The sequence below is a fragment of the Oryctolagus cuniculus genome, chromosome 15 (assembly GCF_051225735.1).
Source record: "Oryctolagus cuniculus isolate XC-2025 breed Fujian yellow rabbit chromosome 15, ASM5122573v1, whole genome shotgun sequence".
In the NCBI taxonomy this organism is placed as follows: domain Eukaryota; kingdom Metazoa; phylum Chordata; class Mammalia; order Lagomorpha; family Leporidae; genus Oryctolagus; species Oryctolagus cuniculus.
The window spans coordinates 31,371,166-31,384,279 of record NC_142881.1 but is presented as its reverse complement, the minus strand read 5'-3'; the positions used below and the strand labels follow the sequence as shown (position 1 = coordinate 31,384,279).

Genomic DNA, 13,114 nt, shown 5'->3' with positions numbered 1-13,114 from the left:
TTTTAGTGACAGCTCCCCATGAGAATATGGAAAGCACCAGGTGGAACACTGGAATGAGACCACGTGAGGATCCCCGTGTGAGGGCACCAGGTCCTGCTAAGCCCATGGCAACCGACATTTTTTCCCCAGGGTCTTCAGACCAGTAGCTTAAAGGCCACAGACTGACGTGCTTTCTAACAGCCACAGAAGGTGCCAAGCATAATTTTTCTCTCTTGAAGCTGAGGATCCACCTTTTGGGTGGTGACCTCAGGGCCGGAGCAGAGACGAGGAATACAATGTTTCCTTGTGTGGTGATCAGATAACTCCAGGCCAAGGCCATAAAGCAGTCACTCTCTCAGGTATTGGATTGAGCTTCCTGTTGAGCAAAAGGGATGTTGAAAACCTCTGGCCCCTGCCCAGAGCAGCCTCCCCTCGTCCACAATAGGCACTTGTATGTACAGACATGATTCTTTGAGAAATCTTATCATGATAAATTAATTGGCTTGGCTCCCCTCTCATCAAGGAAGGAGAAGGAGCATCTGTTGAAACCTGACCACTCCGGCTCTTTGTGCTCACCATTGTCTTGATCAGCCCTGATAGGCTGGGGTGGAATGAAGTCTGGCAGAGGCGCTTGCCTGCCCATTCCTCCTCTGCAGGTTTTCTGTGCATTGAGAGAAAAAAGTCTCTTCCAGGGCAGCCTACTCTGCCTTAAACAGGAAGTGAAGTAAGAAAGTCATGTTTGGCCAGATGGGTTTTGTTTTAGGCCTACTTTAAAATTTTTTCCCTTATAATCTTCATGTTTTAAAACATTTTATCTGTCAAACTTCATTTACTGATGATTAAATTTCCTGTTTGGTTTAAAGACAGCTCTAATGACAACCAGCACTTCAAATAAAAAACAGAACAACCATACCTTACTGTACTGGGTTGTGAAAAGTCCGTGCTTCCCCCCAAAATGAAGCCCAGATTTCATTTGGTTTCTTAACACTTAAAAGAGCTGGAAAGATGTTTGAAAAACTGGCATGAGAACCTTTGGGTACTCCTGTGTTTCTGGGAAGATCAGCTGGAGACACTGGTCTAGGGCTAGGCTTCTAGCTCTCAAGCATGTACCTCAGAAATGAGACATATCTCCTCCAGCGTTGCCGCTGGGTCACAGGACAGATCTGGCTTCTTGCCTTGGCTCAAGCCGAGGCGCACAGAAGAGCCTCATGGGCATTACATCAACAGGCACAGAGAAAATGCCCCATAAAAACTAATTGGGAAAATAAAGAAATGAACAAATGGCACAGATTTTATGGACCTTTATGAATAAATCTTGTTAAGTATAAGAAGGGAGCTTTCCTTAGAGAAAAGCCATTTGGAGAAGAAGCCATGTATCAGACATAGGATGGCCACCGCAGAGCGAGTCTGGGAGTTTTCAACTAAGATCATTGCATGGAGATCCACCTCAAGGCGGTCCCAAATGGGATGGAATTCTAAGAGGGGCTGAAGTCCACGGAGGGTGGCCTTTCTCTTCTATGTCCATGAAGACTTACTTATGGTGATTTGTGCAGTGAGCATAAATCCTCAGTTTGTCCCGGATCACACGGCCAGGCCGTGGCTTCCGCTGCAGCCCAGCCACATGCACAGCCAAGACCTTGGGCCCGATCAGGCGCTTGTAAAGGAGAGAGAGCCAGTAGTCCTGAGGAGAACAGAGAGGTGCAGAGTCAGGGAGGGAACACAGCAGAGGTGTTCTGAGTAGACATGACAAATGTGCAGGCCAGAAACCACTCCCCACCAGTCCTGAGAGTCATCACCTACGGAGACCTTGACCCTACAAGCATGGTTCCTCCGATGAAGCAAATCATTCCTCTGGGGATAAAGCATAAATCACTTCTATTTCTTAAACTCTTACTACAATTTTTTCCTTTTTTTGTCTTTCATTCCAATGTCTTATCACAAACACCCTGGCTTTTATTTAGGAAATTTGAAAAAGCTAAATATATTTTGATTTCAAATTTGCATTCAGGCATGGTCATGATCTTTGTGCATCTAGACTGATTATCTCAAAAGGCACAGAGAAAGCATTTGATAAAATAAAACATCCTTTCATGATAAAAACCCTAAGCAAATTGGGTGTAGAAGAAACATATCCCAACACAATCAAGGCAATAAATGACATACAGCCAACATCACACTGAATAAGGAAAAATTGGAAGCACTTCCATTAAGATCCAAAATCAGGCAAGCACGCCCACTGCTTTTTTTTTTAAAGATTTATTTATTTATTTGAAAGTCAGAGTTACAGAGAAAGGGAAGGAGAAAGGGAAAAAGTGAGGGAAGGAGGGAGAGAGAGAGTGAAAGAGAGAGAGAAAGAGGAGGAGAGAATATCTTCCATTTGCTGGTTTACATTCTAGATGGCTGCAAGGCTAACACTGGGCCAGGCTGAAGCCAGAAGCCAGGAGCTACTTCTAGGTCTCCCACATAAGTGACAGGGGCCTAAGTACTTGGGCCATCTTCTGCTGCTTTTCCCAGGCCATTAGGAGGGAGCTGGATTGGAAGAGGAGTAGTTGGGACACCAACTGGTGCCCATATGTATTGCCTGCATCACTGGTGGCAGTTTTACCTGCTACGTCACAATGCTGGCCCTAAGGATGTCCACTTTCACCACTACTTTTCAATATTGTTCTGGAAGTATTAGCCAGAGCCATTAGACAAGAAAAAGTAATTAAAAGGATTCAAACTGGAAATGAGGAAGATAAATTATCCCTCTTTGCCGATGACATGATCCTTTATATTGGGGAACCAAAACACTCTCCTAAGAGATTATTGGAACTCTTAAGAGATTTTGGTAAAATTGCACAATATAAAATAAACACACAAAAATCAATAGCCTTTGTATACATAAACAATGCCATGACTTAGAAAAAATTCATAAGATCAGTTACATTCATATTAGCTACAAAAAATTTAAGTAACTTGGGATAAATTTAACCAAGGATGTGAAAGATTTGTACAATGAAAATTATAAAACATTTAGGGAAGAAATAGAAAGACATCAAAAAAAAAGGAAAAACCTTCCATGTTTGTGGATTGGAAGAACTAATATAATCAAAATGTCCATATCCATATTACCCAAGGCAGTTTACAATTTCAGTGCAATCCCAATCCAAATACCAAGGACATTCTCAGATTTGGAAAAATGCTCAGCATCACTAGCCATCAGGACAATGCAAGTAAAAACCACAATGAGGTTTCATCTCACCCCAGTTACAATGGCTATCATCCAAAAATAATAATAATAAAAAAAACCAACGACTACTCATGAGGATGTAGAGAAAAGGTAGCTTAATGCATTGTTGGTGGGAATGTAAACTAGCACAACCATTGTGAAAGATAGTCTGGAGATTCTTCAGAAATCTGAAAATAGATCTACCATATTCTGCTCCCGGGAATATACCTAGAGGAATTGAAACCTGCATGTGAAAGTGTTATCTATACTCTGATGTTTATAGCAGCTCAGTTCACAATAGGTAAGATATGGAATCAACCCAAATGTCCACCAACTGATGACTGCATAAAGACATTGTGTTACAAATACATGATGGAATACTACTCAGTTGTACACAAGAATGAATTCCTGCGTTTTGCAACAAAATGGATACAACTGAAGACCATAATGCCTAGTGAAATGAGTGAGAACCCAAAACACAAATGTCCTGTGTTTTCTCTGATTGGTTGTAGCTAATATACAGAAAACAACAACAACAAAATGCAGCAAAAAGCAAAGAAAACTCCAAAACCCCCTAGTGCATATCAGACTAAGCTGACATCTTGTGAGGTGACTGTTGTCTGTAACCCTTGCCTACACCCCTGGGGAACAGTGGTCTACTGCCTTTCACTTGTAGAGCTCTTCGTTTAGAGGAGCACTGAGCCTGCGATAATGAAGTAAGCTGAAAGCATGCTATTTGTCCTTAGTGTGCTGTACATTGAGATCTAATGCTATAACTAGTACTCAAACAGTATTTTTCACTTTATATTTCTGTGTGGGAGCAAACTGTTGAAATCTTTACTTAATGTATGCTAAACTGATCTTCTGTATATAAAGAGAATCGAAAATGAATCTTGATATGAATGGAAGGGGAGAGGGAGTGGATAAGGGGAGGGTTGCGGGTTGGAGGGACGTTATGGGGGGGAAGCCATTGTAATCAATATTCTGTACTTTGGAAATTTATATTCATTAAATAAAAGTTAAAAAAAAGAAAGCATGCTATTGCAAAAAACTAAAAGAAGAAAAGAAAGGACGGAGGAGGGAGGGAGGGAAGAAAGTATTCTTGTATTATTGGAAGCAAATCTATGAAATCTGTTCTCTATATATTAATGCATAAAAATTAAATTAAAAAAAAGAAAAAAACCACTCACCTACCCAACCAAAAAACAACAAAAAAGAATTTTCTCTTAAGATCCATTTGCAGCAAGTTTCTCACATGCAGGATGAAGAGATATTTATTAATTCTCAATATTTGTGTAAAGATAAAAAATTAACTTTAGAACAACAGATAATCCTCATCATTAAGTGATAAAGTTGAACTTACACTCTGTTTTATTGAAATCAGCTCACTTTCCTTTTTTTTTTTTAAATTTTTTTGACAGGCAGAGTGGGCAGTGACAGAGAGAGAGAGAGACAGAGAGAAAGGTCTTCCTTTTGCCGTTGGTTCACCCTCCAATGGCAGCCCCGGCAGCCGGCGCATCGCGCTGATCCAAAGGCAGGAGCCAGGTGCTTCCTCCTGGTCTCCCATGCGGGTGCAGGGCCTAAGCACCTGGGCCATCCTCCTCTGCACTCCTGGGCCATAGCAGAGAGCTGGCCTGGAAGAGGGGCAACTGGGACAGAATCCGGCGCCCTGACCGGGACTAGAACCCCGGGGTGCCGGCACTGCAGGTGGAGGATTAGCCTAGTGAGCCGCGGCACTGGCCATTATCAGCTCACTTTCCACTGGGGGATAGGTAAAAGCTAACTTGTGCTCTAAGAAGGGAGGAGAGGGCTGGGTAAAGCTCTAAAAAGGTTCTGAGACAGATACACAAAAGAGGTTGAGGAAGTTAATTCTTAATGACAAATAATTTTCCCAGGGTTTTTTTTTTTTTGGTGGAAAAATCCACATAACATAATATTTACCATTTCTATTTGTTTATGATATAAATATTCTGTTCAAGTTGTGTGGGTGCATTTTATTACCTTTGTGAGTTTTTGACAGAGGATAAAATAATTTTATGGGAAATATTTCAATACTTTTATTTTGATTTCTTCCTTTTATTCTTAGAAAGTCCTTCCTCATGCAAGGATAACATACATCTTTATTTGTATTTTTTTCTTTTTAGTTTATATCATCATTTTAAATTTTAAACTTTTTTTTTTTTGACAGGCAGAGTGGACAGTGAGAGAGACAGAGAGAAAGGTCTTCCTTTGCCGTTGGTTCACCCTCCAATGGCCGCCGCGGCCGGTGCGCTGCGGCCGGTGCACCGCGCTGATCGGAAGCCAGGAGCCAGGTGCTTATCCTGGTGTCCCATGGGGTGCAGGGCCCAAGCACTTGGGCCATCCTCCACTGCACTCCCTGGCCACAGCAGAGAGCTGGCCTGGAAGAGGGGCAACCGGGACAGAATCCGGCGCCCCGACCGGGACTAGAACCTGGTGTGCCGGCGCCGCAAGGCGGAGGATTAGCCTATTGAGCCGCGGTGCCGGCCTAAATTTTAAACTTTTAATTCATTGAAAATGACTCAGTGTATGCTACTAAGTTTATTATTTTCTAAATAATTTGTTCCTGTAGTATCAAATAGTGAATAATCTATGAGCCCATCTTTATTATATACTAAATATATTATATACTTTATATATATTATATATCTGATATTTTATCATATGTATATCATAATATACTGACAAGAAATAGTGCTTCTGAACTTCTGTGTCTGGAGTTTCTATTCTCTTCCACTGAATGCTTCATTTTTTATCAGTTTCACATCATTTCAATTGTTATAATTTATATTTTAACGTCTAGAGTTCAAGTCTATTTCATCCTGTGTTTTCTTTCTTCACATACTCTTGAAGCAGCCATACCCACTTGTTTTTCCAAATAAACTTTGAAGTCACTTTTTGTGGTGTCTGTTGTTGCAGAGAACTTCGAGGTTACCATGATCTCCGCTCCACATGTGGAACCCTGTCTGTTGCGTTTCCATTTTTTGTCTTTTGTCGTGGCTTTGACATTCTTGTTCCTATTTCCTCACACGCAGGTGAAGAAATCCAGAGGAGTGTAGCTCCAGCCGGGGCTGGTACGCAGCAGCAGCTACATCATCCTGGTGCTCCAAAAAACGCTCATTCATGGACTTCACATCAGGCCGCCTGAATCAGAACCCTAGAGGCTGGGCCCCGGGTGGCTTTCCAGGTGATTCTGATACTCACGTAAGATTGAGAAGCATGGTTCTAGAGTACATACCTACGAGTAGAACTGCTATATCAGATACAGTTATAAAAATATACATTACAGGATAATGCCCACCTTTCCCAAAGTGATATCTCCTTCCAACAGAGTCTGTGTGGACTTCTCTTGACCCACATCCTTGCCCACTTTTTATTTTCAGACTTCTTAATTTTTGCCCATCCAGTGGACAAAAATGTCTACCTCTTTTTGTTTGTTAAGAATTCCTAGGCCGGCGCCGTGGCTCGCTAGGCTAATTCTCCGCTTGCGGCGCCGGCACCCTGGGTTCTAGTCCTGGTTGGGGTGCTGGATTGTGTCCTGGTTGCTCCTCTTCCAGTCCAGCTCTCTGCTGTGGCCCGGGAGTGCAGTGGAGGATGGCCCAAGTTCTTGGGCCCTGCACCCACATGGGAGACCAGGAGGAAGCACCTGGCTCCTGGCTTCGGATCAGCGCAGCGCCGGCCGTAGCTGCCATTTGGGGCGTGAACCAACAGAAGGAAGACCTTTCTCTCTGTCTCTCTCTCTCACTGTCTAACTCTGCCTGTCAAAAAAAAAAAAAAAATTAAAAAACAAAAGAATTTCTTCCTGCACTTAAGTTTATTAAGTTATTATAATATATATTCTTTTAATATTTTAAACTTTTTCTCTTTCATTATTAAGTCTTTAATCACAAAAGTATGACCTGGGGTATGGTAAAGGGTAGGTATCTAATTTCATATTTTTCCATGTGGATAGTCAATTACAGCAGTGTCATTTATTACATGGTATCCCCTTCCTTTAGTGATCTGCAGTGTCCTCTGTGTCCCATATATTCATGGATCTGTTCCTGAGTTCCATTCTGTCCCAATTTTCTGAGCTACACTAATCCTACACTGCTTTACTCACTGCTGTTTTATGTTATGTCTTGAAATTTGGCAGAATAAGCCCCTTACCATAATGCTTTGCTAATCTTGGTCCTTTGCTAGTCATAGAAATTTCAGAATCAGATTATCTAAAATAAACTGGGTATCCAATATCTAAAAAAAGTATTCTGGGATTTTAGAACTCTATTGAATTTATAAATCAAGTGAGGAAAATTTACATTTTATTATATTTAGTCTTCTTATCTATAAATATTAAAAGAACTCCTGCCAAGGAGGAAAAAAATATCTGACTGTCTGTCTTTAATGAAGAAGAAAACATGGAAATCTTTTTAGTTAAGACAAGGAAATCAGAAAAAAATTTACTTATAGGGTTTTCTAGTAACTATTTAGTGGTAAGCAGAGCCTTGAGGAGAACCCAGTGTTAAGTCTCAAACTTACTCTGTGGGCAGACACAGATACAGGTCGATTTTCCATTTCTAGAAAACACACGTTCAAAGTACTTCTGCATGCCTGTCCTCCCCATGGATCCATTTGATATTCTATGAAAACTATTTGTGATGAGTCCCTTCATTTCCACTTCCAGAAGTGCATACCACTAGACAAAGCCTTCAGTTCCTACCTCAACTCCTAATTCAAAGCCCAGGCAAAGTATCTGATTTAGGTAATACTGTATGTGTCTTGTATACTATAGGCAAATGTTTGCTTTTTCAGTATTAAAATAACTGTTAATAATTAACTCATAAGGGGCTGGCGCTGCGACGCAGCGGGTTAAAGCCCTGGCCTGAAGCACCGGCATCCCATATGGGTGCCAGTTCTAGTCCCGGCTGCTCCACTTCCAATCCCTCTCTGCTATGGCCTAGGAAAGCAGTAGAAGATGGTTCAAGTGCTTGGGACCCTGCACCCACGTGGGAGACCCAGAAGAAGCTTCTGGCTTCCAATAGGCGCAGTTCCGGCTGTTGCGGCCATCTGGAGAGTGAACCAGCGGATGGAAGACCTTTCTCTTTCTCTACCTCTCTCTGTAACTCTGTCTTTCAAATAAATAAAATAAATCTTTTTAAAAAAATTAGCTCATAGAGGGCCGGTGTGGTGGTTCACTAGGTTAATCCTCCACCTGCGGCAGTGGCATCCCATATGGGCGCCGGGTTCTAGTCCCAGTTGCTCCTCTTCCAGTCCAGCTCTCTGCTGTGGCCCGGGAAGGCAGTGGAAGATGGCCCAAGTGCTTGGGCCTCTGCACCTGCATGGGAGACCAGGAAGAAGCTCCTGGCTCCTGGCTTCTGATCAGTGTATCTCCGGCCGTGGTGGCCATTTGGGGAGTGAACCAATGGAAGGAAGACCTTTTTCTCTGTCTCCGTCTCTCACCGTCTGTAACTCTACCTGTCAAATAAATAAATAAAAATCTTTAAAAAAAACAAAAAAAATAAAAAAGCTCGTAAATATATATTGTCTAAGCAGACATGCATCTGTAGTAAAACTGTGCATATACTTGTATGCATTATGCAGTGCACTGATAAACATAAAATTTATGGTAGCAGTTACTTTGGGTGGGACAAGAGGAATCAGTGGAATAGGAAAGTCAAGAAACTTAGAGGTGGGAAGGAGTTATTGGTAACGCTTCAGATTTGAGTAGTAGACTCACAGGTACTGATTGTATTATTTCGCTTTAAAAGCAACATTTAGGCATAAATAATCTTTTCTATGGGTCAAATAATATATTAAAGAGATGCATGAAACATTTTGTATGATTTGTCCATCAGAGCTTCCTTTATGAAGATGACATCATTGATTCACCCATAAGCAGGCAAACAAATTGTTTTACCCAAAGACAAACTGTGATTTACTTTCATTTTATCATCTCTTCCCTCAGAGGAATGGAGGATTCTGATTGGCAAGTTAGTTGATGCTTGGAATTTTGCCTTAGTCTCATGGACCATTTTCAGACTCTTTTTTTTTTCGCCTTTACTCTTTTTCAGTTGTCTATTCTGCCTCTTTTTAAGAAACTCCATTCTCCATCTATCTCTCCTTTTTGTAAATCATCTCTCAACAGAATCGCATTGTATATCCTCCCTCCTCTTCCCTTCTTTCCTTCTTCTCTCTCCCTTCTTCTCTTTCTTTTATTTTATTATGAACATGTACCATTCATAATATAAATGAAATGACTCCTGCATATTTTGTAAGGAAATGTCACAAAAAGTAGAAAGATTATCTTGATGCATAGAACAGATAGGAAAACAATAGAGAACACACATACATATCTAACAACAAAGAGGATATTTCCTGAAAGATGGAATACAGTGAGGAGTTTCCAGATAGTAAGAGTTCATTAAGAGGGAAGACAACCCGTCATATAATGACTTTTTATGTCAATAATAGTAATAAATCCAAAGGAAGCAAGACATTGCAATTTTCAAGGGACTGAGACACAGACAGACATTCTTTAAATGTAGCAGACATGAGAAGAACTTGAAGAAAAATAGTGTCCATTTATTAGCTGGAGAGAGAAAACTAATAGCAGATGACACTAGAAAGACAGAGGTTTTAAATCTTTTCTTTTTCTTCAGTATTTGTCAAAAAGTCAATTGCTGTCTGAGAGCTAGACAGGCAGTATATAGAGTAAATTGAACCACAACAAATAGGAAGAGAGAGAATGACAAAAGGTTACAGAATTTACTGGATGAATTGCTGAGCTGTGTGTTCCTTGTGATTGAAAACTACCCTGCCAATTCCTATAGCTCAGTGCCTAGCAGTGTGCCAGGCCTATAGGAGGTGGTGCTAGAATTCAATTATAGAATCCCTGCTATGTCTAAGGCTCTATGCTAGGTGTCAGGAACATATGTGGAATACGGCAAATAGAGTTCTTGCCAAGTTCTTGAAGCTTATCACCTAGCAATAAAGATGGACCTTAAACCAAAGAGTTAAGCAATTAATTAATTTTGGTAGTGCTAATGGTAATGGAGGGGTAGGGCAGGATTCTACGAGATCACATAATAGAAGGTATACACCAGCCTGGGGGCCAGCGAGGTGGCCTCTCATGGAGTGACATTTACGACTGGAGGAAGAGAGTGGGGACAGAAGGGGTGTCAGGTAAGAGAAAGAGCTATGCAAAGACTCTGAGATGTGAAGGAATTTGAAAGCAGTCAATTCAGCTAGAGTGCAACAAACACACGCAAGAATGGGATGAGATGAGGATGGTAGTGGCAGTTCATAAAGACCTAAAAATTATAGAATTCATCTTAAAATAAATGAGAAGTCATGGCAAGATTCTAACAGAGAAAGTGGTATTACTCGATTTACATTTAATGGGTTGACTTTCATGGCTGTGCAGAAAACGGAACAGAGAAAATCACTTGAGGTTGTTTAGAAGAAAGATAATGATAGTTTTGATTAAGGTAAGTTTAATTAACTGATTTAGGAGATAACATTGATGGGACTGGGTGATTGACTGCATATAGGGCACGTGCACCAAACGCTCTTCATAGCTTTTTAAGTGCTCAAGTCCTTGTTAGTTCTGGAGGACGGGGCGGCTACTGGTAGCACAGCACCAGCAGCAGGATTTTCCTTCTATCCTCAGCCCCACTTCCTCCCAACCCAGTCCCAGCCAACAGAAGCTTCTTGATACCAAGTTCTGCCAATAATAAGTCCGAAAAGAACATATGTTAAAAAAAGCAGTCCTAGTAGTAGCAATAACTAACAATGTACATCATGTGTCCTTAAAGCTTAGTTCTCAAGTTTAAGATTTTTAGTACATTTGAATCCAATGCATGTTTTTTAAATGTTTGTCTTTGTCCACTTATTTCACTCCCTGTCTCTTGCACTTCCTATGTGGAGTCACCTAGAGGCAGGCAAGGGGGCTCCTGCTTCAGAGGGCTGGGCGCTGGCCCTCCTTGTGCTTCACCCCCCCCCCCCCCCCTTTATGGGACCAAGAACGCCCAGAGCTAAGGGGCCATTCTCCACTTGACTGGTATCCTTTTCTAGACTGCACTCTGCTTACCCAGGACTCTAGACTTCTCTGGCCAGACAGCCTTTAGCTTGTTGCCACGATCTTTGTGGGCTGCCACCTGAGGTCTGGCTTCCCACTGGAGCTCTGGAGTGCGTGCCACCAGGTCAGAAAGCTGGCAGGGTGATCCTGTTTATGGAGGTGTGACCAGGGCTTGGGTTCATGAGACCCTTGATGCTATGTTACAGTGCTAGGGGTGAGAAAGGGGGCTAGCCGTGGCTCTAGGCCCCGACTTACCCGTGAAAGCTAGGAATGAATTAGTGGATTGATTTTACAAGCATTTTCTGAGCACATATTAATGGTGTTTGAGGTATTCTGTCGAGCCTGGGAAATGCAAAGATGAACCAGACGGCTTCCTATCCTCAAAGGACTTAGGAGCAAAGACACATGGAGACAAGGCTCAGTGACATGAGACGACTAAAGTCAATACCACGTGAACTGGGACCACTTGCAGTGCTTTGGGAATTCAGAAGAGGAAACAATTATTTATGACTGCAGGACTTCGGGGGAGGCTTCACAGAGAAATAAAAGCGGAGAAGTAATTTGCTTAGAGTTGAAAGATATATATTCAAATACTGGAAAGTTATTTATTATCTCTAAACCTCAGTTTCCTCATAGGGATTTAATGAGACAATAAATCTGGAAACATCTATCAAAATGCCTGCTACATAAAAGCATTTAATAAATGTTGCTTATTATTCTCTTTATTCCTTGAAATATTTTTTCAGCTTCATCAAAATATTCTACTATGTACACAGTTGTGCTTTCAGTTTCCCTGAAAACATACCTGATGTGTGTGCGTGTGTGTGCACGTGTGTGTGCACGTGTGTGTGTGTGTGTGTGTGTGTTGTAAGGAGCGTTGGAAGGAAGCTCCTAGAGATCAGGGCTTGTCTCTGCAGCCTCGGTGCCCTAGATATTTGCATTCAATAAATGTAGTTTGACTGAAGAACACTCATACTAAGATTCACTGCCTGAAGCTGATGAGAGAACCTCCAAGGCTGAATGGGAGTGAAATGGGAACTCTGGGAGGTTCAAAGGTCGTGGTTTGTCTAAGCTCTTGATAGGCCTTGCTGCAAGTGCCTCACCTTATTTAATCTCAGTGTTTTCTGTTTGTGGGAAATATTCATATGCTGAAATGTAACAGCCAAATAGCAAATATTTTCCTTCATGGAGCCTCTTATGTGATTTCCAAAGTCCCTTAAATCTAGTTAACTCTAAGTGGGCACAAATGCTACAGCAGTAGCTGCTCTTCATCTAGATATTTGACCTTGGAGAGCCAACAAGAAATGAAGTGGAACACCACTGTTGGTTCTTGCCCCAGATGTGGCCGGACGCCAGAGCTAACATGTAGGGAAACAGCCCTGCTGCTCCAACTTCCTCCACAGAGAGCGAGCTGCAAGGCAGACCCGGAAAGTTTCCATGTGATTAAAGCATCTTGAGAAATTCTAAAACTGCGTTTTCTCCTGCTTCCCTTTTTAGAGGAAAAGAAACTCCCTCCAAACCATTTTTGCTACACCACTTAAAACTGTCAAATGGCTTCCCATTGCTGGCAGGCTAGGGAAGGAAGGCCAGTGATTTTGAAATGAATGGATTCTTACCACCTCACCTTTCTCTACCTGGCTTTTTATGCTCAAGGATGTTGATTATTTTTTTCTCTGACACCACCAACAGGGCATTTCTATTTTCCTAATTACCTCCTAATCTCAATCCACCCCCATATCCTCAACACACACACACACACACACCCTTTGTTAACTCAGTTATCAGCGGAAGGATCACTTCCTGAGGAAGCCTTCCTGGACCACTCCCATCCTCTGTCTGAGCTAAGTCAC

The 13,114-nt window shown here is 41.8% G+C and overlaps 1 protein-coding gene across 9 annotated transcripts in view; it reads right to left on the bottom strand.

The window, feature by feature from the left end:
- The window catches only part of HPSE2 (heparanase 2 (inactive)), a 716,512-nt gene that overhangs the window by 26,470 nt on the left and 676,928 nt on the right, over positions 1 to 13,114 (bottom strand). For all 9 annotated transcript variants that reach the window (XM_002718623.6, XM_089314560.1, XM_089314564.1 and 6 more), the window contains one exon: positions 1,515 to 1,660. In XM_002718623.6, coding sequence (XP_002718669.1) covers positions 1,515 to 1,660 — 146 coding nt within the window. The remainder of the gene's footprint in view (positions 1 to 1,514; positions 1,661 to 13,114) is intronic.